The sequence below is a fragment of the Symphalangus syndactylus genome, chromosome 5 (assembly GCF_028878055.3).
Source record: "Symphalangus syndactylus isolate Jambi chromosome 5, NHGRI_mSymSyn1-v2.1_pri, whole genome shotgun sequence".
NCBI classification, from domain to species: domain Eukaryota; kingdom Metazoa; phylum Chordata; class Mammalia; order Primates; family Hylobatidae; genus Symphalangus; species Symphalangus syndactylus.
Window position 1 is genome coordinate 143118698 of NC_072427.2, and position 26552 is coordinate 143145249.

Below are 26552 nucleotides of genomic sequence, written 5' to 3' on the forward strand. Positions count from 1 at the left end.
TCAGAATAAGAGGAGGGGTCGGCGGAGGGGGACGGCCTGAGGCCCGCTGCCGGGTTCCCTCCCCAGACACCCGCGGAAAGCCCGAAAGGAGGCGGAACACCGCCCAGCCGCTCGCCACGCCGGACCCACCCCTTGCTTCGCCGCCTCGCGCTCTCGCCTCACTGCACAGCTGCCCTGCTGCCCTGCTTCCCGCCCTTCGCATCACTGCCCCGCCCTCTCTCCGCCCCCTCTCCGCCCCTTCACCTCGCCGTCCCGCCGCCTTGCCTCACAGCCCTGCTGAATTGCAGCCCCGCCCTCTAGCCACGCCCTCTGGCCCCTGCCTCTAGCCCCGCCTCTCGCCTCGCCGCCTCGCCGCCCTGCCACCCTGCCTGCCGCCCTGCCGCCGGTGGTCGCTGCCCGTGGTGCTCCGTCGCCCCCGCTACCTCACGTCCTCCCGTGCGTTGGGAGCGTCTCGGCTACAACATGTTGGGCATGATCAAGAACTCGCTGTTCGGAAGCGTAGAGACGTGGCCTTGGCAGGTCCTAAGCAAAGGGGACAAGGTAGGCCCGCAGGGCTGCCGAGGACCTGAAGGATTGCTGCCTCCCACCCCCACCCTCGTCGGGGCTGCAGCGGGTGCTGAGGGGCAGGTGGGGCAGGAATGTGCTATCGAAGGTGCGTTCTGGTGTCTGTCGCGAGTGCGGCTCTCCACCGCCCAGCATTTGGACTGGGAAGGAAAGGAGTGAGAGGTCCCCCTGCAGCTGGTGGTGAGAGGAGGCGGGGTAAACAGGAGAGACTGATCCAAGGAGAGAATCCCAACTTGGGGAGTTGGGCACTGCCTGTTGAATGCATTCTTTCGTTTAAATATTCCAAACATTCCAAACAGTTTGATTTGTTGAGAGACACTCGGCTGCAGAAATGAGTGTCGCAAGAAACCCCCGAGTACTAGAGAACTGAGGACAGTAGCCCCCTTTATCCGCGATTTCAGTTACCCGTGGTCAGCTGCTGTCCATAACTATTAAATGGAAAATTCCAGAAATACAGAAGTCCTAAGTTTTAAGTTTCCGGCCATTCTGCGTAGCAGGATGAAATCTTGATTCCCTGGGACCGGAATGCCCCTTTGTCCAAGGTCAGCCTCCTATCTCTAGTACCCGCCCTTAGTCACTGAGTAGCTAGCTTGGTGATCGGATCGACCGTGGCGGTATTCAAGTAACCCTTATTGTACTTAGTAATGGCCCCAAAGTGCAAACTTAGCAATGCTGGCATATTGTTATAATTGCTGTATTTTATTATTGTTGTTCATCTCTTACTGTGCCTAATTGATAGGTTAAACATTATCACAGGTATGTACGTATAGGAAAAAACATAGTAGATACGGGGTTCAGTTCTGTTCACCGTTTCAGGTATCCACTGGGGGGTTTGGAAGGTATCTGCTATAGATAAGGGGGACTACTGTGTAAAAGAACAAGATCTGTGCAGAATAGACATAAATGTGCTAGGCAGGGAGCACAGGGGCAGTCAGTTCTGCCAGGGGGCTATGATGGGGCCTTCAGTGGAGTGTCCTGAGCTGCGCCTCAGGGATGTGTAGGAGTGCACACAACAGAGAAGAGCATGCACGAAGGCCCAGAGCTGTACCATTGCTTTTGGCCAATTAGATCCCTGGAGTTGGCTACCTAGAATACGGAATGAGTGAGGAGAGCATAATTGCTGTCTTCCCCCAAATTTATATCAGTGCTAACATGGGCTAACTGGACTGCACCCCGGAAAACAAGGAGAGTGCTGCTAGATTATAATCTCCTGGTGGACAGGTAGTTTAAACAGTGCAGCTGTATACAGAGCTCCCAATACAATGCCTCATTTGTGAAAGGACTGTATTGCCTGGGGGCCAAGTTCTGATACCTAGTACAGTGATCTTCATATCACGAAAGCCCTCAATTAGACTCTAATCTGAACTCTGAGCAACCAAAGACCTTTCACCTGTTCTTATCTCCGTTTCCCCAGCTCTATGCAGAATGAACAGTTTAGCCCTGATCAGAGGTCCCACATTTGAATACCTGCAGCAGCCAGGCAGGTAATGGAAATGGGTGAAGCTGGCTGTTTTAAGCTATAAGGCATGGTGGGGACTGAGGCAAATCAGAGAGTGAACTCAGGTCCCCATCTATAAAGGGCAGTTCCAGCCGCTTGTTGCTATGCAGTGATATATGAAACAGTGTTGCCAAATTCTTAGGGAAAACCATATATCCAGATACTTATGCGAAATCACCCAATTTAAAATTAATTCATCAAAAACTGTTTTTTGAGTGCTATGTGCCAGGCACTCTTCTAGGCAATGGGATAAAAGATTAAAACCAGCAAAAGTCTCTGCCCTCATGGAACTTATGTCTTATTGGCTAATGAACAAATAAAATGTATCATGGGTCAGATAGTGATCAGTGCTGTGAAGAAAAGCAAGCAGGGAAGGGGAGTGAGGAATAGGGAGTATTCGGAGTGAGGCTGTGATTTTGAGTAGGGAAACTGACATAGTTGTGCATAGGCTAGGCACAAATGCAATAAGGATGCCAGTTACTAATATCAGATCTGCCGTGAGCATCCGAAGGATCCACCCAAGCCAACACAGAGAGCTGTCTATCCGCCTCCCTGGGCAATGAAAAAGGCACCTGATAAGGTCTGCAGCATCACTGGCCTCCCCATCAAGTAGTTGCCCTACTCAAAACCACAGCCTTTCTCCTAACAGCCCTGATGAAGGTTCCTGTGGTTCTAACACTTTAAGAATCCACGTGTTCTTGCTTTTTGTCGTAGAATGGGGCTCACTTTGTCTTTTTGAGTTAACGATGATGGCCCACACAGGCGGAGAGGGTCTGGGCTGGTTCGTGGCCTGTGCCCTCAGATTCCTTCCTCACCCATTCCCTGCTCTGCTGTCTCCCTGTGGAGTGGAAGCTGACCCATTCGGCCTGTTTCCCAGGCCAGATGTCAGCCGGCGCCCAGCTACGTTTGCTCAGCGGGAGTCTCTACTGGGAGACAAGAAGGGAGAAACCAGAGTATGTCTCCTCCTTCTCCACCCCATCAGATCCATACTACTAGGAACTTCTCTGTGGCTTCGGCTTCAGCTACACAGGCCACCATGGTTCTAGCTTCTACCCAGTAACCTAGGTAATCTGAACTTAGGTAACAGGTAATCCCTCCTCTATGTCTCCTAGGGTGCTTACTAACCTCTAGGTTGCCTCTCTGTCCCCTGCTGGCATCTCAGCCCCTCTGTTATCTGTGTAACCATTTCTTTGCGTCGAGGTGCCTCTGCTCTAAATACTCTAGTAGTTTCTGTTTCCTGTTTGACTCTTATTGATACGGTGTCACTTGCCATTAATTTGGGGCCTCTGGGATAAGGAGAACTCCCTAATAAGCATCTTCTCTCAGTGTTTGATGGGAATATGGGGCCATATGGGATATTGGTACCAGGCTAAAGCAAATCATTTAACCCAAATGAACCTCAGTTTCTACAGCTATAAAATGAGTATGAAAATATCTTTTCCATCTATTTCCAGAGTTACTATAAGTATTAAATTCTTTAAAACCATGAAAACATTTTGTAAAGTAGTATACATACTCTACAAATATGGCATTATATCAGTGCTCATCTCAGCTTCATTCTTTCTAGCTGTGTGGTCACAGGCCATCTTAGCCCCTCTGAAGCTAATTGTGGGAGAAAATAATAGTTCATATCTTAGTAGATTGTTTTGAAGTTCAAATGAGATAACCAATTATAAAATTGTTTAACGCTAGTACTTGGTTGGAGATGGTAATGGTTAGTTTCCCCCTAGTCTTACAGTAAAGTTTGGGTAAGTTACTTAACATCCCGTGAGCCCTTGAATTCCTCAACTCTAAGATGAGAATAACAGTGCCAATGTGAAATTAATTAATTATGCATAGATACTTGTAAACCTTTTTTAAAAAATATACAAACTTAAGGTTATTATTTTTGAAGAGAACCTCTCCCTGAAATTATCTTTATCCTGGAAACAGCCTGGGTCAGAAACTATTGTCCACTCTCCTGGGCAAATGATGGCATACCATGCTCTCCATATAGCATGGGCCTCAGGCTCACCAGATGTTCGGGACTGATTCCAAGTACTTGGCAGGGAGGCCAGTGCTGCTGCAGACCTTATCAAGTGCCTTCTTAATTGCTGAGGGAGGGAGAAGGGTAGACAGCTGTCTGTGTTGGATTGGGTGGGCCTTTGGATGCTCACAGCAGGACTGACATTAGTAACTGACATCCTTATCAGATCTGTGTTCAGCCTGTGTACACAGGTTAGGACCTGATAGCCTGGCTTTGAGTCCTGGCTCCACTATTCACCCACTGCAGTTTGGGCATGTTACTTAACCTCTTGTTCCCCAGTTGCATCTGAAAATGAAGATTAAAGCACTAACTTCTTTTTTTTTTTTTTTTTTTTTGAGACGGAGTCTCGCTCTGTCGCCCAGGTTGGAGTGCAGTGGCGCAATCTCGGCTCACTGCAAGCTCCGCCTCCCAGGTTCATGCCATTCTCCTGCCTCAGCCTCTCCGAGTAGCTGGGACTACAGGCGCCCGCCACCATGCCCGGCTAATTTTTTTGTATTTTTAGTAGAGACGGGGTTTCACCGTGGTCTCGATCTCCTGACCTTGTGATCTGCCCACCTCGGCCTCCCAAAGTGCTGGGATTACAAGCATGAGTAAAGGACTAACTTCTTCACAGGGTTATTGGAGGAATTGAATGAATGAATCCAGGTAAAGCATTTAAAATAACACCAGACAAATAGAAAGTACTCTGTTAGGTTAATTGTTGTGATCAGTATTTTCTTGTAATGAGAAAGCAGATTTCCAACATTAGCATGTATACCCACTACATGAAGTGGCAAGAAAAAAACTGACCTTTCAAAGGACTTGCAAATCCCATAGCCAGAGGCATTCTTGTTAGACCTTTGTCTGGGACTTGAATTGACCAAGGTTCCCACTGAATGTTGAAAATTGGTTTTTGTAGCCACAGGCCAAAATCTCCATCTAGGAACTGATTGGGAGCATAGACTAATGGAGATGGGGTGAAGGAGGGCTATTATTGTGTTCCATGTCACAAGCAAATGCACTAAAGATGTTAAATTTTAAGAATCAAGACTGTATTAACTTAGCTGCCTTATTCTCTACAGCAGTAGAGAATTCTGGTTAAATACATTTAAATAGAGCTCCCTGGAGAACTAGAATAGTTTTACAATTCCATCTCTCAAGCCTGAATTTTCACAGTGGTCCCATGGTTCAAATGAGTGGTTATGGATACAGATGCTATGAAAACAAGTGGTCCCTGCACTAGAACTAGTTTAATACATTGTGGCCCAGCTTTTCTCCAGGAGATCCTATTAGACGAGGTCCTCATCTCTCTGCCCACCTATTATGGCTCTTGTATTTCTTGTCATTAGAGTAAAACTAGGTTTTACTCTGCATCTCTCCTTTCTCACAAATATTTGTAGAGTGGCTACAATATGCAAGGCGTGGTACATCTAGGTACAGAGAGATACAGTGGTGAACAAGAGAAACAGTCCTCGCCCTGTGGGGCTTGTGGGTGGAGGTGGGAGTTTAACACATCATTTAATTGTAATTACAATAAGTATTGTGTTACGAAAGTACAGGGTGAGTAAGAATATCACGGGGAACCTATTTTAAGTCAGGATCCTCTCTGAGGAAGTAACTTTTAGGATGGAGCCTGTTACATGAATAGGGAGACACCAGGCAAAGGCAGGAGGAGAATGTTCCAGGGAGAGGGAGCAGCAGACACAGAGGCCCTAGCGTGGAAATGACCATGACATCAAAGGAAACAGCAGAAAGCGGCAGAGCAGGTGCTGTGAGTGTGGCTGGCAACATAGGTAGAAGCTCGGTGGTGCCTGCATCATCAAGGGCAGGTTAAGAACTTGGTGAATGAATGCCTTTAGGCAGGGAATTAATTAACACAATTAGATTGGTGTAGAGTGCCCTATGTATTGCCCAATATATATATTGTCCAGAGTGCTCTCTGGACAATCCCAACCTCATTCACAGCTCTAGTCTCCCCTTATGCTGATGACTCCCAAATTTACACCTCTATGCCAGTCCCCTGCTGAGTTCCAGACCTGTGTGTCCAACTGCCCAATGGACAGTTTGCTTATCTGTATCAGGAGGAGATGAACTGATGGACACATAAGACCCCTTCCAGCTCTAGAGTTATCTGACTTTAGGGGTTCCTAGAAAGAAGGGATCACTCAGGAGGAGGTGGTGATGGACTTGAGGCAAGCCTTAAAGGATGATAGGTGTATCATAGGGGACTCGGTTCTCAGAGTCAAGCTGGAGTCCCTTCTTGGCAGCCTTTCTTTCCTTGCTGTGGACTTTGTGCCTGGAAAACAGGCCAAGAGCCCAGGTCGCTCATGCCATTTTCTAGATCTCTTTTCTTCTGCAGAGACCCTCCATTCAAGACCCGGACATACTTGCAAAATCCTATGTTTAGGTCACAAATGTCAGTTGAAGTAATTTAGGGTAGATGAACTGGCTTGCTATCAAATCACCATCACTGGACTAATGGTTACAAAATCCAACTCCCACAACAGCCTCTGAGTTCTTCTGAGATCTGGCCCCTGCCAGAACACCTTTTTTGTGTCCTGCTTGACAGTCTTTGCTCCAGCCACAACTATTTGTAATATTTGTACTCACAGTCGTCATACTGTTCTTGAGCCCTCCTCATTTACTCCTACGGTACCCACTACCTGGAATCTCCTCCCCAAATGATCAGAGCATTTACTGCATTGTACAATAATTTGTGTAATTCTCCTCACCACCCTCCTGATTATCCCTATCATTTTAATCTCCAAATCTGTAGCACCTGGCAAAGGTTTTCGATAATGTTTATTCCATGAATTAATGAAGTAGTGACTGAAGTCCAGTTGGGTGATCTGTAGCCACCTCAAAGTCAGCTTGACCTCTCCAAACATGTTATCACATACACCCATGCCCCTTAAACTAACCTAAGTGGTCCTTTCCTGTGTTCCCATACTGCCCTGGCACTCCTTGCCCCCTAAAAATATCATCAGATGATAACCTTCTGTTTTCCTGGCATCTTCCCTTATTAGGCCATGCTGATCCTGATAATCAGGAACCAAGTCTTTCATCTCTGTCTTGTAGCACCTGGAACAATGTTCAGCACATGGTAGATGCTCAGTAGTTGTTGGTTAAATGAATAAAAGAAGAAAAAGACCAAAGGAAACAGCCAGTTAGCTCTTTCTCCAGTGAGATCTTGTTTTTGGTTTTCCCATTTGTAAAAGAAGTAACTGCATAAAATGACTTCTGATACCTCTATTCTGAATTTGATATGGGCATACAACTGTCCGCCTAAAGTATCTAACACAGTGGCTAAAGAGAGAGGTTACAGACTGGGCAACATTGCAAGACCCCATCTGAAAGAGAGAGAGAGAGGAAAAGAAAAAAGAATAAAAGCAAAGACACTTTGGGAGGCTGACATAGGTGGATCGCATGAGCTCAGAAGTTTGAGACCAGCTTGGGCAACATGGTGAAACCCTGTCTCTACAAAAGAAGACAGAGAAAACAAAATACAAAAAAATTAGCTGGGCATGGTGGCACACACCTGTAGTCCCAGCTACTTGGGAGGATGAGGTGGGAGAATCACGTGAGCCCAGGAGGCTGAAGTTACAGTGAGCCAAGATTGTGCCACTGCACTCCAGCTTGAGCAACCATGAGACCTTGTAAGAAAGAGAAAGAAAGAAAGAGAGAGAGAGAGAGGGAGGGAGGGAGAAAGAAAACGAAAGAAAGAAAGAGAGAGAAAAGAAAGGAGGATAAAGAAAAGAAAGAGAGGTTTAAATGATCACTTCACCCCCCCCGCCCCCCCCCGCCATAGCTTTAGAGAACCTTGCAACGAGTATTAGACTGGAGTAGACTAGAGTTTGGGAACTGGAATTTCTGTTTCAGTTTCACCATTCAGTAGTTACATCACTTTGAGCAACTTAGTCTCTCTGGTTCTTCATTTTCTCCTTGATAAAATTAGTTAGATTAGGTAAACTTTAAAACCATTTTAGGTTCTGAACTTCTGTGATTCACAGGATAGTGTTTCTGGAATTTAAAACATTACAAGTGCCAAGGGTAGGTGCGCTCTCAAATGAAAGGGGAGTTCTGGAATTCTCTGCAGCAACAGAAAGAGCAAAACACCCTAAGTTTACTTAACAGTTTGCTACTGAAGGCTCTTTGGAAGTGTCAGATTCACCAGATGGAGGGCTTCACAGCAGCCTCAGAATGATTCAGCACGGTGCCCCACAGTCAAGGCTGACTTGCTGCCTCATGATTCCTGGTCTGGCGCAATTTCCTCTACCCCATGTGAAGGAGGATTTAAGTACGAACTTGGCACTCAGGGTTAAAATTACAAAATTAAGGCCGGGCACACTGGCTCATACCTGTAATCCCAGCACTTTGGGAGGCCGAGGTGGGCAGAACACCTGAGGTCAGGAGTTCGAGACCAGTCTGTCCAACATGGCAAAACCCCATCTCTACTAAAAATACAAAAATTAGCTGAGAGTGGCGGCGTGCGCCTGTAGTCTCAGCTACCTGTGAGAATCACTTGAACCTGGGAGGCGAAGGCTGCAGTTAGCAGAGATCACACCATTGCACTCCAGCCTGGGTGACAGAGCAAGACTCTGTCTCAAAAATAAAATAAATATTAAATATGCTCATTGAGACTACACTTGCCACTCACAGCCCTACAGTCCTGCCTTCCTCCAGAGACACCTTCTGTCCCCCTGGGAGTCACATCCTCTTCCCTAGTTGTGAATCTTCAGTCTAGGATATTATATGAAAACCTATTTGACCAGTCTAGGGCAGCCAGGTTCCCTACCATGTGTCTGTTTTTCATAATCGTTATTAGGAGAGAGAGCACCTTAATCAAATAAATATCTGTTGCACTTCTAACATGTAAAGCTCTGTGGTATAGTTTCTGCCCATAAAGGCTTTATTGCAGATTGTTAAAACTATAATAATGTTTCATTACCAGATGGTAAAATTAACATAGACCTTCTTCTAAAGGGATAGAATAAAATGCACTCCAGTAGAGTAGAAGAGAAGAGAAGTAAACAGGATAGGGGAAGGAACAACAACAGAAAAAAAAACAGGATGCATCTCATCCATAAGGGTAAAGCATTACTTTGTGAAACTTTAACTATGTATATATTCATGATAAGACAGGCTGTAAAAAATGCTTTCCTTCTTGTGGATTGTGATTTTTTTTTTTCAAAGTGTGAAGAACACTGCCTTACAGTATGTCCAGGAATATAAAATTAAATTATATGAGCAATCACATGGCAAGGAGCAGGAGGTGTGCTGAAGGAGAGCTGTGGGGGTCCATGATGAGTCTAAACACCAGGGAAAGGATAGTCCAAGGACAGGGCCTCAATGCAGAAAGTGGTGATGCGGAGATGAAAGAAGGATTTGCGTGAAAAGAGACGGTGGAGCTGAGCATTAAGCAGATTGGGAGGCTGTGATTTAGTGAGACAAGAGTCAGGGAGAGGATATGCTGTGTCTGGGAGCGCAGTGTGAACAGAACTACAGTCAGCCCTTCCTGTCTGTGGGTTCTGGATCCACGGATTCAACCAACCACAGATGGAAAATATTCAAAAAATAATAATAGCAATACAGCAATAGAAAATACATAAATCAACAGTAGAGGCCAGGCGTGGTGTAACTGCCCAGTGGGTTCACCTTGCCTGCTGCCTAGATAGAACCAATTTATCAAGACGGGGGAATTGTAATGGAGAAAGAGTAATTCACGCAGAGCCGGCTCTGCGGGAGACAGGAGTTTTGTTATTACTCAAATCAGTCTCCCGGAGCATTCCGGGATGAGAGTTTTTAAAGATAATTTGGCAGGTAGGGGCTTGGGGAGTGGGGTGTGCTGATTGGTCAGGTTGGAGATGGAATCACAGGGGGTGCCAAGTTAGGTTTTTCTTGCTGTCTTCTGTTCCTCGGTGCAATGGCAGAACTGGTTGGGCCAGATTACTGGTCTGAGTGGTGTCAGCTGATCCAGAGTGCAGGGTCTGGAAAATATCTCAAGCACTGATCTTAGGTTTTACAATAGTGACGTTATCCCCAGGAGCAATTTGAGGAGGTTCAGACTCTTGGAGCTAGAGGCTGCATGACCTCTAAATTGTAATTTCTAATCTTGTAGCTAATTTTTTAGTCCTGTAAAGTCAGACTGGACCCCAGGCAAGAAGGGGGTCTTATTGGAAAAGGGCTGTTACCAATTTTCTTTCAGAGTCAAACCATGAACTGACCCACAGTTAGTTCGGCCTAAGCCCAGGAATCCCACAAGGACAGCTTAAGGGTTAGAAACAAGATAGAGTCAGTGAAGTCTGATTTCTTTCACTGTCATAATTTCCTCAGTTATAATTGCAAAGGTGGTTTCAATTGTGGCTCACGCCTATAATGCCAACACTGGGAAGCCAAGACAGGAGGATTGCTTAAGTCCAGGAGTTTGAGACTAGCCTGGACAACATACGGAGACTCTACCAAAAAAAAAAAAAAAAAAAAAAAATTTTTTTTTTAATTAGCAGGGCATGGTGGTATGCACCTGTGGTCCCACCTACTCAGGAGGCCTAAGTATGAGGATCGCTTGAGCTCAGGAGGTCGAGGCTAGTGAGCCATGATCATACCAGTGCACACCAGCCTGGGTGACAGAGTGAAACACTGTCTCAAAAATCAATCAATAAATATATGTGTGTGTGTTTGTGTGTGTGTGTGTGTACACAGAATAGCAACTATTTGCTTGGCTTTTACAATGTATTCAGTATTATAAGTAATGTAGAGATGATTTAAAGTATGTAAGAAGATGTGTGTGGGTTATATGCAAAATACTACACCATTTTATATCAGGGACTTGAGCATCCATGGATTTTGGTATCCATAGAGGTCCTGGATCCAGTCCCCCAAGGAGGCCAAAGGATAAATGAACTCTGATTCCGTGAATTGCAGTCCTCCTACTAGAATGAGCCTAAATTTGGGGGCTTCACAGTTTTGTTGGATTGTCGTCGTTGTATTTTTTGTTTCCTCCCTTCTAAGTTTATCTTTATTTTTTTTCTGGATCTCCTATTTGTTTAACTTTATCTTCCAACCTGTTTACTGAATTTTTCTTCTCTGTTATCAGATTTTTAATTTCTGAGAGCTCTTTTGCTCTCTGAATGTTCCATTTTTGTAGCATTCTGGTTTTCAGGATGCAATATCTTCTGTCTCTCCAAGAATATAATGTATAAGATTTTCCTGCTTTGGATGTTGTCTCTACAAGAATCCCAGAATCTATTTCTCGTGGCCCTTCATACTCAGGCCTGTCCCTTCTGCTCTATGGCCATACCCACCAAGGAAAGTTTTTTAGCCCTCTGTTACTACTTCTAGAGATATCACAAGTTGCTACTTTGTACCTCTTAAACACTGTACCTTCTCTCTCTCTAGGAAGAAGTCTCCTATGAAGAAAGGGCCTGTGAAGGAGGCAAATTTGCCACAGTGGAAGTGACAGATAAGCCTGTGGATGAGGCTCTACGGGAAGCAATGCCCAAGGTCGCAAAGTATGCGGGGGGCACGAATGACAAGGGTGAGTACCCCCCTGCAGGACGTGGCTCTGGTCTCGGGGGCCAGCTTTGCAAGGTCTCACTTCATCAGTGGTAAACGCAAGTGAGGGGCTACAAGGCACCTGTAGTGACCTGTTTCAGTGACCCGTGAACCTCCTGCACTGTGTGAACAAGCAGTTTATCGCAGGAATCTGGGGAAACCACTCTGGTGTCAGCCCAGCCTGTCCCTCACTTGAAGGCATCCCTGCTCAATATCTCCGAGTTCCTGCCTCACTCCCAGGTGTGGGACCATATGCTCTATTTTTTTTTTAACCCTGCAGTGCTTATTATGTCTTTGGATTGGTTGACTAGGTGACGTGTGCCCACAGTAAGCTGAGCTACAGCAAAAGGCAAGGCCAGCATCAGGCTGGAGATCCCCAGAGTCAGCCCCTGGTAGCTCAGATTCTGCTGGGTCCTGAGGCTCAGTGAGCAGTGAGGTTCCAGACCCTGTCTGGCAAATGAAGGGTCTGAGAATTCTTAAGCCACCCCGCTCTTAAAAACTTGGCAGTTCGTGCTGGCCACCTCTCTACTTTAAAATGATAAGCCTGAAGTCTCATGAAAGGTGTACCTGTTAGATATAAACCATATTTAAAAATGAGTTTGACTCATAAGAAGCCCTCTAATTTGGGTAGCATTTTGGAATCACTGCAAAACAAAAATGGGTCAGAAAGCAAGGGGAAAAAACAGATGTGTTTAATTTTTAGGGTATTTCTCAAGCTGATAATTTAGAGAGCTAAAAACATGTATTAGCCTTAATAACATTTACTAGGAGCTGCCCTGTCTATTGAGTAACCATTCTTTTATTCCTTTACTTACTTAAAAAACTTGCTTTAAAAAAAAAAATTTACTAGGACTAAAGTAATCAGGCTTTGGAAGATATGTTAACCTGTAGGAAGTCAGGAAGAAATCTGTTCCTTCTTAACACCGTCTTAACATTTTTTTAGATGAAAATATGTATAAGAATTATAAAACTCACTAAAGAAAACCTTGAAAATAACAAAACAGTATTCCCTAATTCCCCCATTCAATACAATCAATGTTGTCTTTTGAATATATTTTTTAGGGCTTTTTAATGTAATCTTAGTGTTCCTATAATTACATATCCTGCTTCTGTTAGTTATTATTTCATAATTATTTTCCACTAGTACCAGAGTCTTCTTAAGCATAATTCCTAGCTACATTATATTGCATCATGTGTCTGTAATTTACATAGACATATTCCTGTTTTGAACAGAATTTATAATTCTGCTGTAATGAATATCTTATTACCTATAGCCTTTTCCATATTTTAGATTGATGTTTTAATTAGGCAGTAATTAAATACTGGCTAGGCATGGTGGCTCACACCTGTAATCCCAGCACTTTGGGAGGCCAAGATGGGCAAATCACTTGAGGTCAGGAGTTTAAGACCAGCCTGGCCAACATGGCAAAACCCCATCTCTACTAAAAATACAAAAATAAGCTGGGTGTGGTGGCGCACGCCTGTGATCCCATCTACTCAGAAGGCTGAGGCACAAGAATCGCTTGAACCCAGGAACCCAGGAGGCAGAGTTTGCAGTAAGCTGAGATCACGCCACTGCACTCCAGCCTGGGCAACAGAGCAAAACTCTGTTGGAAGAAAGAGAGAGAGAGAGAGAGAGAAAGAAAGAGACTGATAATCTACAGTCTTGATATATAGTGCCAAATCATTTTTTAGAGTTGTACCACTATACTCCTACCAACAGCGTATACAAATAACAGGTGTTCATGTATTTCTATGTATTTTTAACACTTGAAATGTTCATTGTTAATTTCAAGAACAAAAAAATACCGCTTTGAAAGACGAATGGAACTAATGTGTCTTCCACAGCCCTGAGCAAGCTCTGTCTCTGATCCCTGCCTCACTCTGTGCTTTTGTGTTTTCAGGAATTGGGATGGGGATGACAGTCCCTATTTCCTTTGCTGTGTTCCCCAATGAAGATGGCTCTCTGCAGAAGAAATTAAAAGTCTGGTTCCGGATTCCAAACCAATTTCAAAGCGACCCACCAGCTCCCAGTGACAAAAGCGTTAAGATTGAGGAACGGGAAGGCATCACTGTCTATTCCACGTAAGGAGACAATCCTTCAGGCATCCATGGGTGGCACTTGATTCCCATACCACTCCTTGCATCACCTCTGGCAAGCATTCGTGTCAAATTTTTATGGTTGCTGAATTAATTTAAGTAGGAAATGCTGAATCCTAACAGTTTCTTATTTTAAATTTCTTCAGGCTGCAGCACGCACACATTTGCATTTTATCGGAATAAATGCCTTGGCCAGTTGCCAAATTGATGGGGCGAGCTTAAGCTTTGCTTAAGTTTACAATGAATGTCTACATTAGCCGTAGCAGGGTTCTAGGAGACTCAGCAAATACCTTAAGTCAAGCCGTGGTCTGGATTCATGGACACATGGGAAGCATAAAGGGCTGAGGAATACCTGATTTCTACCCCACACTCCCTTTGAATGCCGGAGAGCAGGGAGCATTTGCCAGAGCTGGGCTTCCACCCTCCTTGTGTTCCTGGATGGTAGTCCTTTGAGCAGAGCACACATCTATTCTCTTGTCATCCTGGTCCTGTTTCCAGGACTTCATGCGGGGTCATTTTCCCTTGACTGTAGAGAATAGCAGGTGCAAATGGTTACTAGTTTCTATCCCTTGCGTTCCAACCTGCCCTCAGAAACCAAGTCTTCTAGATCATTGATGACTCCTCACATTTGTTAAAATCCTCTCATGTGACAGGCACCAAACCAGGCTCAGGGGAAGACCAGGATCTTCACCAGAAGTAACCATAGGTGGTTTGGCTCTGCTCAGGAGCAACCTCATGAAAAATTCATACACATATCATCTTGCACTGGACTGAGTATTGGTCCACTTCAGGGACCTCCAAACTTGGCTGCCCTGCTGCAACCCTGAACCTGATGGTGGGACCATTTTCCCTGGAGCTGTGTGAATGTTCTGAGAATGCGAGTTTCACTGCTGTGTGTAGTCCTAGGCCAGGTGACTGCAGGGTCCCCTAGAGGACAGTGAATGTAATGCAGCTGGGAGCTGGCACTGGAGCCTCAGCTCCTGTGCTTGTCCTGCAGTCCTCATTCAAGACTTCCCAGCTTCCCTTCAGAGGGTGTGGAGAAAGCAAATTACTTAACAATATCTTTTCCTAGGGTGGAGATGCACCTAGGGTGCAGCATTTAAGGAAGCACTCACTCTCACAGCTGTCCAAGTGCAGGATGGGGACTGAGAGTGAGCGCCTCCTTAAATCTTGTGCCCTGGGTTAGATGTCTGCTTGTCTTTTCCATTCTATTTCCTGTGTTTGGGAAGCAGCAGGTATACTGCAATGAGCTTGTATTTTATTTGAATTCCAGCTCTACTGCTTACTAGCAGGATGATGCTTGGGAAGTTACTCAACCGCTTTAAGACTTAGCTTTTGCATTTGTTAAGTGCTGATAATATAACCTCCTATATATGATGTGTGTGTGTGCATGTAATGTAACCTTATAGGATTATTGTTAAATATCTTTCAGTATTTACTAAGATACTATTTATATGTTACCTAATGTTTATGACCTGAAGCAGGTTTTGGCAATTACCCCTTCTGTCTGTTCATTCTTATTTCATAAGGAATGAGATAGACATGATTGAATCAGTTCACATTAAGACTTCAAGCAGATGGGGCTAGTTTCTTATCATTTGTTTTACCAGACCCTGAGTAATGAGTGGATATAATTTTTTTTTCTTTTGTCTTTAACTTTTTAGTATGGAAATTCTCAAACTTATAGAAAGGTAGAAGCGTATAAGATCATGAAACCGTATGTGCCCATCCCCTACCTACAGCAATGATCAGCTCAAGGCCAATTCTATGTCTCATATATCTTCACAGCATTCACCCAGCCCTACCCTGGATTATTTTTTGGCAAATTCCAGACATTATATTATTTCATTCATAAATCTTTCAGGTAACTACTAAAGATTTTTTTAAAATATAATCATGATACCTTATTTTTTCTGAAATTTTAACAGTAATTCATTAATTTGTAGTATAAAATATTCAGTGCTTAGATTTCCCCTATTATCTTATCATTTGTTTTTTTGTTTTTTCCTTTTATTTTTTTTTAGACAGAGTCTCTCTCTGTTGCCCAGGCTGGAGTGCAGTGGTGCAATCTCAGCTCACTGCAACTTCTGCTGCGTAGGTTCAAGCAATTCTCCTGCCTCAGCCTCCCAAGTAGCTGGGATTACAGGTGCCTGCCACCGTGCCTGACTAATTTTTGTAGTTTTTTAGTAGAGACGGGGTTTCACCACCTTGGCCAGGCTGGTCTTGAACTCCTGACCGCGTGATCCACCTGCCTTGGCCTCCCACAGTGCTGGGATTACAGGCATGAGCCACCACGCCTGGCCATCACTTGTTTTAATATTTTGTTAGAATCTGGATCCAAGTCAGATCTTGCAGTACTTTTTGTTGTTGTTGTTGTTGAGAGACAAGGCCTTGCTCTGTTGCCCAGGCTGGAGTGCAGTGGTGTGATCATAGCTCACTGCAGCCTCGAACTCCTGGGCTCAGGTAATCCTCCCACCTCAGCCTCCCAAGTAGCTTGTACTACAGTTGCACACAACCACACCTGGCTGATGGTACATTTTTAAGCTTTTATTAATCTGTGAATTTCTTACCAACACACCTTTACATTCTTCCTTGCCATCTGTGGATCATTTGTCCTGTTATTATCTGTACTGGATTTTGCTGACTGCATTTCCGTGACATTTTACCACATCCCTCTTAGCCCTGTATTGCCTGTAAATTACTAGTTGAAACTAGAGGCTTGATCAGATTCAAGTTTTTGAAGTTTTGGTGGGAATATTTCCTGGGTGGTGGTGTTTACTTCTTTCAGGGGCCCACAGTGTCTGATTGTCCCTGATTGAGTGATGTTGGTGACCACAGTTCATTGTTGCCTAGATTCTTGTTCCATTAGAGGCCATAAAATGATAATGCTCTCTGTTTTTCCTTCTTCTTTTATTACCTGCAATATTTTGGTAAAGAGAAACTTCCCCTCGTTTACTATTTGGCTTCCTTTATTTCATATAGAAAAAGCCAGATACGTGCTTGCTTGATACTTTATTTACCAGTTTTCAGAACGGTAATTTCATTCTGTAACATCCTCAAGGTGAAGTGGTCTGCATCTTCGTTTTCTGAGTGTAATTATAAACATATGAATTTAAACATATTTGATGTGTTTCAGTTTGTTACAGTTATTATTCTTATTGATGCTCTAATTGCCCCACTGTTGGCCAGTGGGAGCCTCTTCAAGTTGGTTTCTTGGTCTTTTTGACACAGCTCCAGTAATCTTTGATGGCTCCCTGGCTTTCTGATATAATTGAGATGTTTTGAGCACATCTTAGCATTTCTTGCCCTAGAGCTAGAATTAGCCATTTCTCTAAGGAATGCTGGTTTCTTATGGTGGGAAGGGGTATAACGGTACTATCAAAGGCAGGTCGGTGACCATTTCCTTTTAATTCTCTGAAATTTAAACAAATGAAAGTGCCAAATGTGGTGTCTAGCCTGGCTCCATGGAATTTTTAACATGGAGTTTTCACACAGCATATGATCATTCCTCAACTCACCACTTGATGTCACTGCATAGTCAAATGAGCATTCAAAAGTACCCTGCAGTGATTTGTGTTATTTTTGATTCTGTTGAAAGCAATGTTAATGAGATGGTGGAAGGCAAATGTACTACTTCAAATGCAAAAGTACTCTATCAAATAATGCAGTGAGTGCATTCAATGACAAAATTAATTCTAAAATGAAAGCCTGGCATCCTTCATTCAGTCTTCCTTCTTTATGACCTTGTGAAGAGACGTTTACAAAGGGATTATACATTTATTAGCATTGTTAATTACCGGTGCTTTTAGATGAATAGAATGCTGTGAAAAAAAATAGCACTATCAGAATATGTTTAGTATTCACGAGAGGCAATAGAATTATCCTCACACTTAGACCAGCGGCGACATTCCAGATGACTGTCCTTTCTCTATGCACTTAGGTTAGAGTCTGGCCTTTTCAGCTCATTTCAGCACCAGGTTCTCAATAGGGACCAACAGCTGGAGACGTTTGATGGTTTTAATGAAACTTTCACGGTTTAAATGAAATGTCTAGATATAAAGGAAAAAGTTGGAAACCAGGAGTTTATTTTCAGGGTAACCTATGCTCCAACCCAGTTCATCACTCAGTGGCCATAAGACCTTTGGTATATTCTCAGCCTCACTACACCTCATCTGTAAGATGGGCATGAGTACCTAGCTTTTATGGTATTGTGAGGATAAAATATGATAATATCTGTAAATACCTACTCAGTACTAAACATGAGGTAGACACTCAGTAAATGTTAGCCTATTCTCCTCCTCCTAACTTCACCTCCCTTTGAGAATTTGATCAAGTTTTCTTAGAATTAACAATAAAAGAGTCAAAGTTACTGCAGATACACTTGGGTTAGAACCTCAATTCCAATAATTATGAGTTTTATAACTTGCAGCAAGTTGTTTAATCTTTCTGAGCCTCAGTTTTCTCATCTATAAAATAAGATTTGTAAGGCATGATTGCGAAGGCCGGTTTCAGTGTGCATTTGAAAGAACTTCGTCAGCTGTCAGCACCTAGGTTGCTGATGTCATTTTTTCCTCTAAATGACCAGGCCCCAATGGAGGCCATTGGCAGCTTGAGAAGTTCAGCCTAGAGAAAGAGAAGTTTGGAAGAAAGAGCTCAGCTGCTAAACCCTTAGGGGGTTCCCACGTCACCACTTAGGAGATTTACAGACCAGTGTTTGCCCATGTTCCTAGATAATTCAACCCTGTTTGTAACCACAGGAAGTTGGGACCAAGGGTTTTCAGTCTTAGCACCCTTGCTTTGCCCCTTCACTTCAATTAAAAGGGGCCTTGCCCAGCCGTTCTATTGAAAATAGCACCCTGTCCTTTTCTGTCCCCTTATCCAGCTTTATTTTGCTTTGCTTCACTTATAATCAATTGCATTATATATCTCTTTCTGCTCATTTATTTATTGCCCTCTCCCCACTAGAATGCAAGCTTCCCAAGGGCAGGGCCTTTGGCTAGAATATAGCAAGCGTTCAATAAGAAGTTGGTGAATTGGCCATCACAGTGGCTCACATCTGTAATTCTAGTACTTTTGGAGGCCAAGGCAGGTGGATCACCTGAGCTCAGGAGTTTGAGATCAGCCTTGGCAGCATAATGAGACCCCGTCTCTAAATAAAACACAAAAACAAGTTTTGGTGAATTGATACATGAACAAAAGAGCTCATCCTTGCCTCTCTTGTGCTTCTCTCTCTCTGCTCTCTCCCATAAAGATCTTGGTCCCCATCATAGCTTCAGCTGTCACCAGTGTGTTGGTAACTTTCCAGCCTAACCTCTCTCTGTCTCCCCTGAATGTCTTGTTATCCCATCAGGCTCAGCATGGAGCCTGAGACAATGTGATTTACCTACTCGTTCATTCCTTCATTCAAAAGATAGTGGATTCCTTGTTCACTTACTCTGTACCAGGAACTATTTTAGGTGTCTAACAGTAAAATGGACATCATGAGGTAATGTCCTTGCCCCTGGAAGGATTCAAGTGCCATCTGGATAGATGGGTGACACTTATGCCATGTGACATTTGCACTAGGTGGGAAGTTTGGTTCGATTTGACAAACATTTATTAAATATCTCTTATATTTAAGCCACCTCACCTCCAAAAGCCTTGCCGATGATAAGATTCTGTGTCTCAGCCTAATTAAACACCATTTTCTCTCCCCCCACAACTGTCAGTTATCCCGTAAGTCTTTTATAAACTACCACCAGGCAGGGGCTTCAGGCTATTTCTCTGTAGATGATACCTGGGTCAACAAGTCTCGTGCTGCCTTCTCTCCTAAGCACCAGCCTTATATTTCCAGCTCCCAGGAGGCATCACCACCTCAAGTATCTCCCAAATCAGCATGTCCAAAACACAACGCAGATTTCCACACAAAATCAGATCCCTTTCTGTGTTCTCTGTCTTAGTGACAGTCCCCTCCCTCCTCCTACCCACCCTGTTCCGATGTCATTCTGACTCCTTCACTTCTGCATCTAATTATTGGCTCATCCTGGTCAGCTCCCAGCTGTCCCTTCCTTCCCTTCCATCTACACAGGTCTCCATCATCTCTTGCGCAAATGATTGCCATGGCACTGGCTTCCAGCTCTCCCATTTCTGACCCTTCTAAAGTGTCCTTTTATCACCACCTGCCTAAGGCACAGGACTGATCACATCGCCTGTCTTTGCTCAGAAACTGAGCCTCCCCGGAGGCTGCTCAGCTCTGGTTGAGGGCCTCAGGCTCCTCCAATCAGACATTGGGGTTTGAACAAAAGCCCAGTTAGTAATAAGATGCTTCATTTCCACTAGGAGAGGGTGGGTCAACTTTGGGTGCCAAATGTTTGACCAGGCAGTAAAGCCTAGTAAAAATGCCCTGTGATGGCACTGACCACCCTCCACACACAGCACCACTCCCATGTCAACCTGATCTCAGAGCGTCCCACCCACCACCACCCAACATGCCTCCCACCCCGGACACAACATCCACTTCCAGACCTTTGCTCATACGTCCCCAGCTCCTCTCAACCCTCCACAGCCTCTGTTTTTTGGAAGCTCTGTGAGGACAGAAGGTTGTCATACTGTTCATTGCCAGCATTAAGAAGAGATACTGTATTTCCAAACAAGGTCACATACACAAAAAAAGTAGAGATGCTCAATAAATGCTTAATATCACCTCTTTCTTAATACCTTCCCTTCGTGTTCTAAGTCAGAACCCATCATTTGCTATTCCTCACCCCCAGAACATTCTGGATGTACCTTCCACCTTCATTCCGGCATTTCCTTCCAGCCAGCGTAATCTTTGCGCGTGTTTCTCTCCTGACCACACTTAGAGCTCTCGAGGGTAGAAAGACATCTTTAGCATCCTTACAGCTCTTATGGTGTCTGGCTTGCATTTTGTGCTCAGTGATGTTCAACTCAATAAACACAGGTCCAGCCTGGTTGAATGAAACGCTTATTGTGTGAAGCCTCTCTTCCTGTTGCAGTGAGGCTGTCAGTTCCTGGTCTGATACTTCTTTTGCCTAGCACAGGGCTGCATGCACAGCAGACCATATACCAGTGTGTTGATCCATTCATGTTAAAGTTTCGAAGTTGAATGGTCAAGCTCAGAGTCATTCTTCCTCCCTGCATGCCTGCACCAGACACTCCCTGAAAGATAATGCATTATGATTTTTTGCTTCCTTGGACAAAAGCCCCGCTTCCCTCCACTAGCCCTCACTATTGCTTGTGTCATCTTTCCCCTTTCTAACTCTTCCAGACCTTTTGAGTCAGCTCCTTTTGTGTTTCTGGAATCAGGGGCGTGTGGATGTTTGAGATTCCTCAGTTCCCATGGTAACCAAATTCTTTATTCGGAATACTGAGCTCTGACATTGGGTGAGATAAAACAGTGCCCTGGAGGAGAGCTTCTTTCAAGATGAGGCATTTATAGATAGAGACGTATTCACAGGCTTACAAAAATAATGTAGAGACTTCACGTTTATTTCTTTTAGGGACTCAAAGCACTTTATGAGCATTTCTTAACTCACCTTCAAGCGCGCGCATGAATTCGGAGAGCAGTGGGCCCACTGTTATTGTGCTCCATGTCCAGATTGGAAGCTGAGGCAGGAACCAATGAGGCAAAGTGTCTGTGAACACAAGCAGAGTCAGCCAGAGCCAGGCTCCCTTCATACACCAGGGGGTTCCCAGTAGGGTTTGGTTTCTGGCTTGTTTGTGCAGTTCTGTGATGGGAGTCAGTGTGGTTGGTTAAATTAGCAGAGAGGAGAACTCATGTATCTGTTTCCATAGCCCACCCAGTTTGTTTGTTTTCCAGTAAAAGGATTCTACGATGAAGCAATAGGGAAAATTTTATCTGCATTACCAGCATTTCAGTCTGCCTGGGAATAAATATAAATAATTGGGGGTTTTCCCGGAGTGAATTTTAGGAGTCCCTGAATGATGACATTCTCCATCTCACTCTCTGCTGGGTTTCCTTCTGCTTCTCAGCCCCTTCTTACCATCCTTTGCCCTGTCCTCTTTCTCCATCCACCACTCAGATATTAGAATTCTGAGGAGCAAGCTTCTGGCCTGCTGTTTGCCCATCATCTCTACCACACGTCACTCCTCACCACGATTCTAGCCAGTACCTACCCGCTGGGCACTCCCAAGTTTCTGTCAGTAGATCCTTCTCCTTCCCAAATTGTTATCTCTGACTCCAGTTCTGTCCCAAGTCTAAGGAGATTTTTACATGGTCAGACACACATTTAGATAATAATTGTTGCATGAATGTATTTCACAGAGGGCCCTTAATATTCATATGCCCCCCAAACTAAATCATGAACACCCCTACAGCTTCCCCTCCTGCCTAATGTTACTCTTCGGCCTTTAATCCCTATTCTGGCTAGCGGCATCTTCTTCTACCCAGAGGCTTAACTGGAAGCCCTAGAGAATCCTCTCCTCCTTCCTCTCTCTTATCCCCCTCCACATACAGGTACCTCTCAAATCTGCCTTTCTCCAGCCTTCATCATCTCACACTTGGCTGTTCCTGGGCTCCAGTGGCCCCACATCTCTCAACCTCTTGCCATTTCCCCTGTCCCTCCACTGCCACCAGAGGGATCCTTCCAAAGCACAATTTGATCATGCCAGTCCTCTACTTTAAAACCCTTTCCAGGCCGGGCATGGTGGCTCACACCTGTAATCCCAGCACTTTAGGAGGCCGAGGCGGGTGGATCACCTGAGGTCAGGAGTTCGAGACCAGCCTGGCCAATATGGCAAAACCCCATCTGTACTAAAAATACAAAAATTAGCTGGGCGTGTGCCTGTAGCTCCAGCTACTTGGGAAGCTAAGGCAGGAGAATCACTTGAACCTGGGAGGCAGAGGTTGCAATGAGCCGAGATTGCGCCACTGCACTCCAGCCTGGGTAATAGAGCGAGACTCTGTCTCAAAAAAAAAAAAAAACCCTTTCGTAGGTCTACCTGTGCATCTAGGATCAGGTTCAAACTCTTTAGCATGGCATTCAAGGCCTTCGCATCTGGCTGCAGTGAATCCACTTCTCCTGTTTCAGTTCCCACCACCGTGCCCTCAGATGTTTATTATGTGAATGAGTGAGTGAGACTTATGTAACCACTTCACTCACTAGGTCCTAAGTGCTGTCATCTTTAGCTCTGTCAGGCTAAAGACATCACTTTCATTGTTTAGCCCAGAATTGTTCATTTAACCAAGGGGTCCAACATGTTCAGGCACTGTGTTAGGTGCTCAGTGTACATCAGTGGCCAAAAAATAACAAAAATCCCTGCCATTGTGCAGCCTATATTCTAGCAGAGGACACAAACCATAAACAATAAACTTAATGAGTAAATTATATAGTATGTTAAAAGGTGATAAGTGCTGTTAAAAAAGAAAGAAAGAAAAAGTAAAACATAGGAAGAAGATCGGGATGGGGTTAGAGAATGGGGTTACAAGGTTGGAAAGCATTTTAAGAATAGGCCTAATTGAGAAAGTGAGAATTGTTCATTGAGCCAGTTCATAATATTACTATGGTTTTTTTTAGTTGTATTTTGTGTTTTTGTTTTGGAGACAGGGTCTCACTATGTTGTCCAGGCTGGAATGCGGTGGCTGTTTACAGATGTGATCATAGCACAATGCAGCCTCAACTCCTGGCCTCGATCAGTACTCCTGCCTCAGCCTCCCAAGTAGCTGGGATCAGAGGCATGTACCACAACACTCAGCTACATGATATTTCTTTAGATTACCATCATGTCCCTCACCCTGGAGTCAGGGAATTAAAAGGCTGTTCTGAGCAAATTGCCAAGTAACAATAATAGCTACTGTTTGTTGTGAGCTTACTACGTGAGGGCTCTGTGCTGAGCAATTTGCCCAGTCATTTCTCCTTTAATCTTTACAGTAGGCCTCGACGATTGATGTTATCACTATCCCTATTTTACCAGTGAAAAAACTGAAGATTTGAGAAATTAAAAAATTAGCTTAAGACCTAGAAAGGGCAGAGCTAGGATTTGAGCACACACCAGCCATTTTGCCTCTAACTGATAAAGGAAGACATTTGAGGACCACTCCTTTGGAGCTTTCCAAAATCAGTACTTAAAGAGCCAACATGGTCCCTTTTCCTAGAGAACAATTCAATGTCACAGCACAAGTAGGGGCTGCAGAGAGCACTCAACACCTGCTTCCATCTCCAGCATCTGTTTCATTTCAGACAAATGGTTCTCAATCTAAAGACATGGTTCATAAAAAACTCCAGTGTCTTACAGGCTTTTATTGCCTGAAAAAAGTCTTTCCTGGATGTTCATCGTCTGTCTGCTAATCCAGTTTCCTCTCATTTGAACCTCAATGAAGCTAGAGCCCAACTTTCTTCATCTCCCTTATAATCTCTTCAATATATTTGAAGAATCAAGCCTCTGCTATTCAAAATTGGTCTCAGTTTCATCCATATTCTGTAGCTGTTGTCTAGACATTGGAACAACCAATCCATTACAGAAAACATCCTGGGTGTTCACATCAGTGATGCTGCAATCAACATGCTGAATGCTTGTCCAGCATGACTAACCACTTGTAAAAGAGCAAAGCATGATTCAGAGGACTCCACCAAAAATAATGCATTATTTGGCCTAATCTTGGCCTGGTGCAAATTCAGACTTTTGAGTCATACAGCTCATTAGAAATCGGGATGTACTTGACTCTAATAAAAATTTTAGTGCAACCCAGATTTAGAGTGGTATATTTAGGGTAGGCTACAAGACGAATTTTGGAACAGAAGCAGATGACGTAAGGGAGAGAATAATAATCTTGAAAAGAAAGGCTTTATTGCTTCTCTGTCCCCAATTTCTGCCATCAAAAGAAATACCAGATTTAGGAACAGTCTCTTTCCTTACTAGAAAAAGAAGGCTTTCATGATTTGAGCAGAAGAAAGGATTTATGAGAAGTGATTTCTTTATTTGGGGCATGTTTAAAGCTTGCGTGGGGCCCTCCCAAGTCTTCCTTGGGTCTTTGCCTTTGTTAGCTCTGAGTTTTTTATTTTTTTATTTTTTTACTTTTTTTTTTGACACAGGGTCTTGTGTTGCCCAGGCTAGCCTAGCTCTGTTTTTGAATGAAGCTGCTACAAGTCACTGCTGTGATGAACTCAGTCACTAGAGCTGCTCTGCTATCGAAGGGGCATTATCCACCGTACTCACTGCCGCAGCTCTGCCCCAAGTCTCCTGTAGACTTCCTCCTTCCCTAGGTGGTGACAGAGCAGCAGAAAAGAGGTACAGCCAGGCAGTAGAGGGAGCCAGAGAAAAGGGTGAAGGCTTGGCCTTTGGGAAAGCAAACCTACTGTCCCCTTGGGTATTTCAGGAAAGAAAGGGAGGCTCACATTTATACTTGGCTACTGTGTTTCAGTGTACAGTTTTTCATGTCCATTTCTGCTTTTAACACTCATAACTCTAGAGGAAAAAGAAAATATATCTCCTTTTTCAGATGAGGAAACTGAGGCTCAGAGAGGTAAAATCAACCCATCTAGGAAGTGGTGACTCAGTCCCCAGTCTTACCACTCTAGCTTGCTTGTCATAATAAGCGTGGTGAGTGACTTCTTTTTTCTAAAGATCCCCCCTCTCTCAGAGGTCATGTCCTTTCGTAACCAGCCCTTGCTCTTGAACCCCCAGGCAGTTTGGAGGTTATGCCAAGGAAGCAGACTACGTAGCACAAGCCACCCGTCTTCGTGCTGCCTTGGAGGGCACAGCCACCTACCGGGGGGACATCTACTTCTGCACCGGTTATGACCCTCCCATGAAGCCCTACGGACGGCGCAATGAGATCTGGCTGTTGAAGACATGAGTGACCCACTGAGCCAAGAACTTCCTGGAAGTGTGCCTCTGTGTCTCCTTCCTCGGGGGGCAGAAGGGGACAGTGCTTCCCAAGTTCCAACTGCAAGTCCAACTTAACCAGCTTTCCTTCAAAGTCAGTTACTGCCAATTTTCTGAAAAAAGCATGTTCCATATACTAAGTCTCTTTTCTCACAGTAGGAAATAATACAGCCAAGATAGGCAGCATCCTTCTCATTGATTTAGAAAATTCTGCGGTAGACCAGAAAAATCCTGGCAGCTTTTCTCCAGCCATCTGGGTCACTAAAAACTGATTTTCTAAAATTATTGAATTTGTATTTTGTTATTAAGGGTGAAAATGTGATTTGTGCCTGATCTTTCATCTGTGATTCTTATCAGAGCTTTGTCTTCAGAAAAACTAAAAATAAAAGGCATTGACTTAAACAGCTGAGACAAATCATAAGTGTAATTATTTCCAAGGTTCTATAGTCCTGAAGGTAATATAGGTGTGAGTACTATTGATGATGTTTACCATTGCAGGAACCCTATATTTAGAGCTCCCAAGTCCTTCCGAATATAAACCCAAAGATCCCAGGACACACACCAACCCTAAACTAGACATTTCCCATGACTGTTATGTATAGCACTCTGTGATTATAAGTTGAGGATTTTGTTTGCAGCTGTGGTCTGCAAAGGATTCCAGGAGTCACAAGAGCAGACTGAGAAGAAAAATCATTGCACTATGGTGCCCAGACTACCCTGGAGACAGGAGATTTGCCAGGAGGATTGGTTCAGGGGGATGAGATGAGAAGCAGCTGGGGTCCAGTTTCATTAACTGAAGAGGATAGGAATGAAATAAAAGGTGTAGTTTGGCCTGCAGAGAAGGACACAGATGCAAGGCTGTGAGCAGGAAGCCGGATGGCAGCTGAGCTGCAGCAGAGCCTGTGAGTGAACAGGGAGGATGAAGCTCTCAGTGGGCCCCGGGGCATGTAGAAGGTACTCCGATCCACATAGTGCACCAGGGCCCCACACTCA

General features: G+C 44.3%; 1 protein-coding gene and 1 long non-coding RNA gene across 3 annotated transcripts in view; one reads left to right on the top strand and one right to left on the bottom strand.

The window, feature by feature from the left end:
* Positions 1-313: 313 nt before the first annotated feature.
* On the top strand, positions 314-25965 carry HEBP1 (heme binding protein 1). The gene is made up of 4 exons (XM_055280589.2): positions 314-540; positions 11463-11601; positions 13523-13703; positions 25359-25965. Exons 1-4 carry the CDS (start codon positions 463-465, stop codon positions 25528-25530), a joined length of 570 nt encoding a protein of 189 aa, XP_055136564.1. The 5' UTR covers positions 314-462; the 3' UTR covers positions 25531-25965.
* Positions 20313-26552, bottom strand: part of LOC129483333 (uncharacterized) — a 56577-nt gene continuing 50337 nt past the window's right edge. Inside the window, exons 2-3 of one of the 2 annotated variants that reach the window (XR_008658021.2) lie at positions 21251-21349; positions 20313-20873 (exon numbers count right to left, since the gene is read on the bottom strand). This is a non-coding gene — a long non-coding RNA (uncharacterized lncRNA). Of the gene's footprint in view, positions 20874-20984; positions 21037-21250; positions 21350-26552 lie in introns of those variants that run through there. The other variant, XR_008658022.2, reaches the window with a different exon arrangement.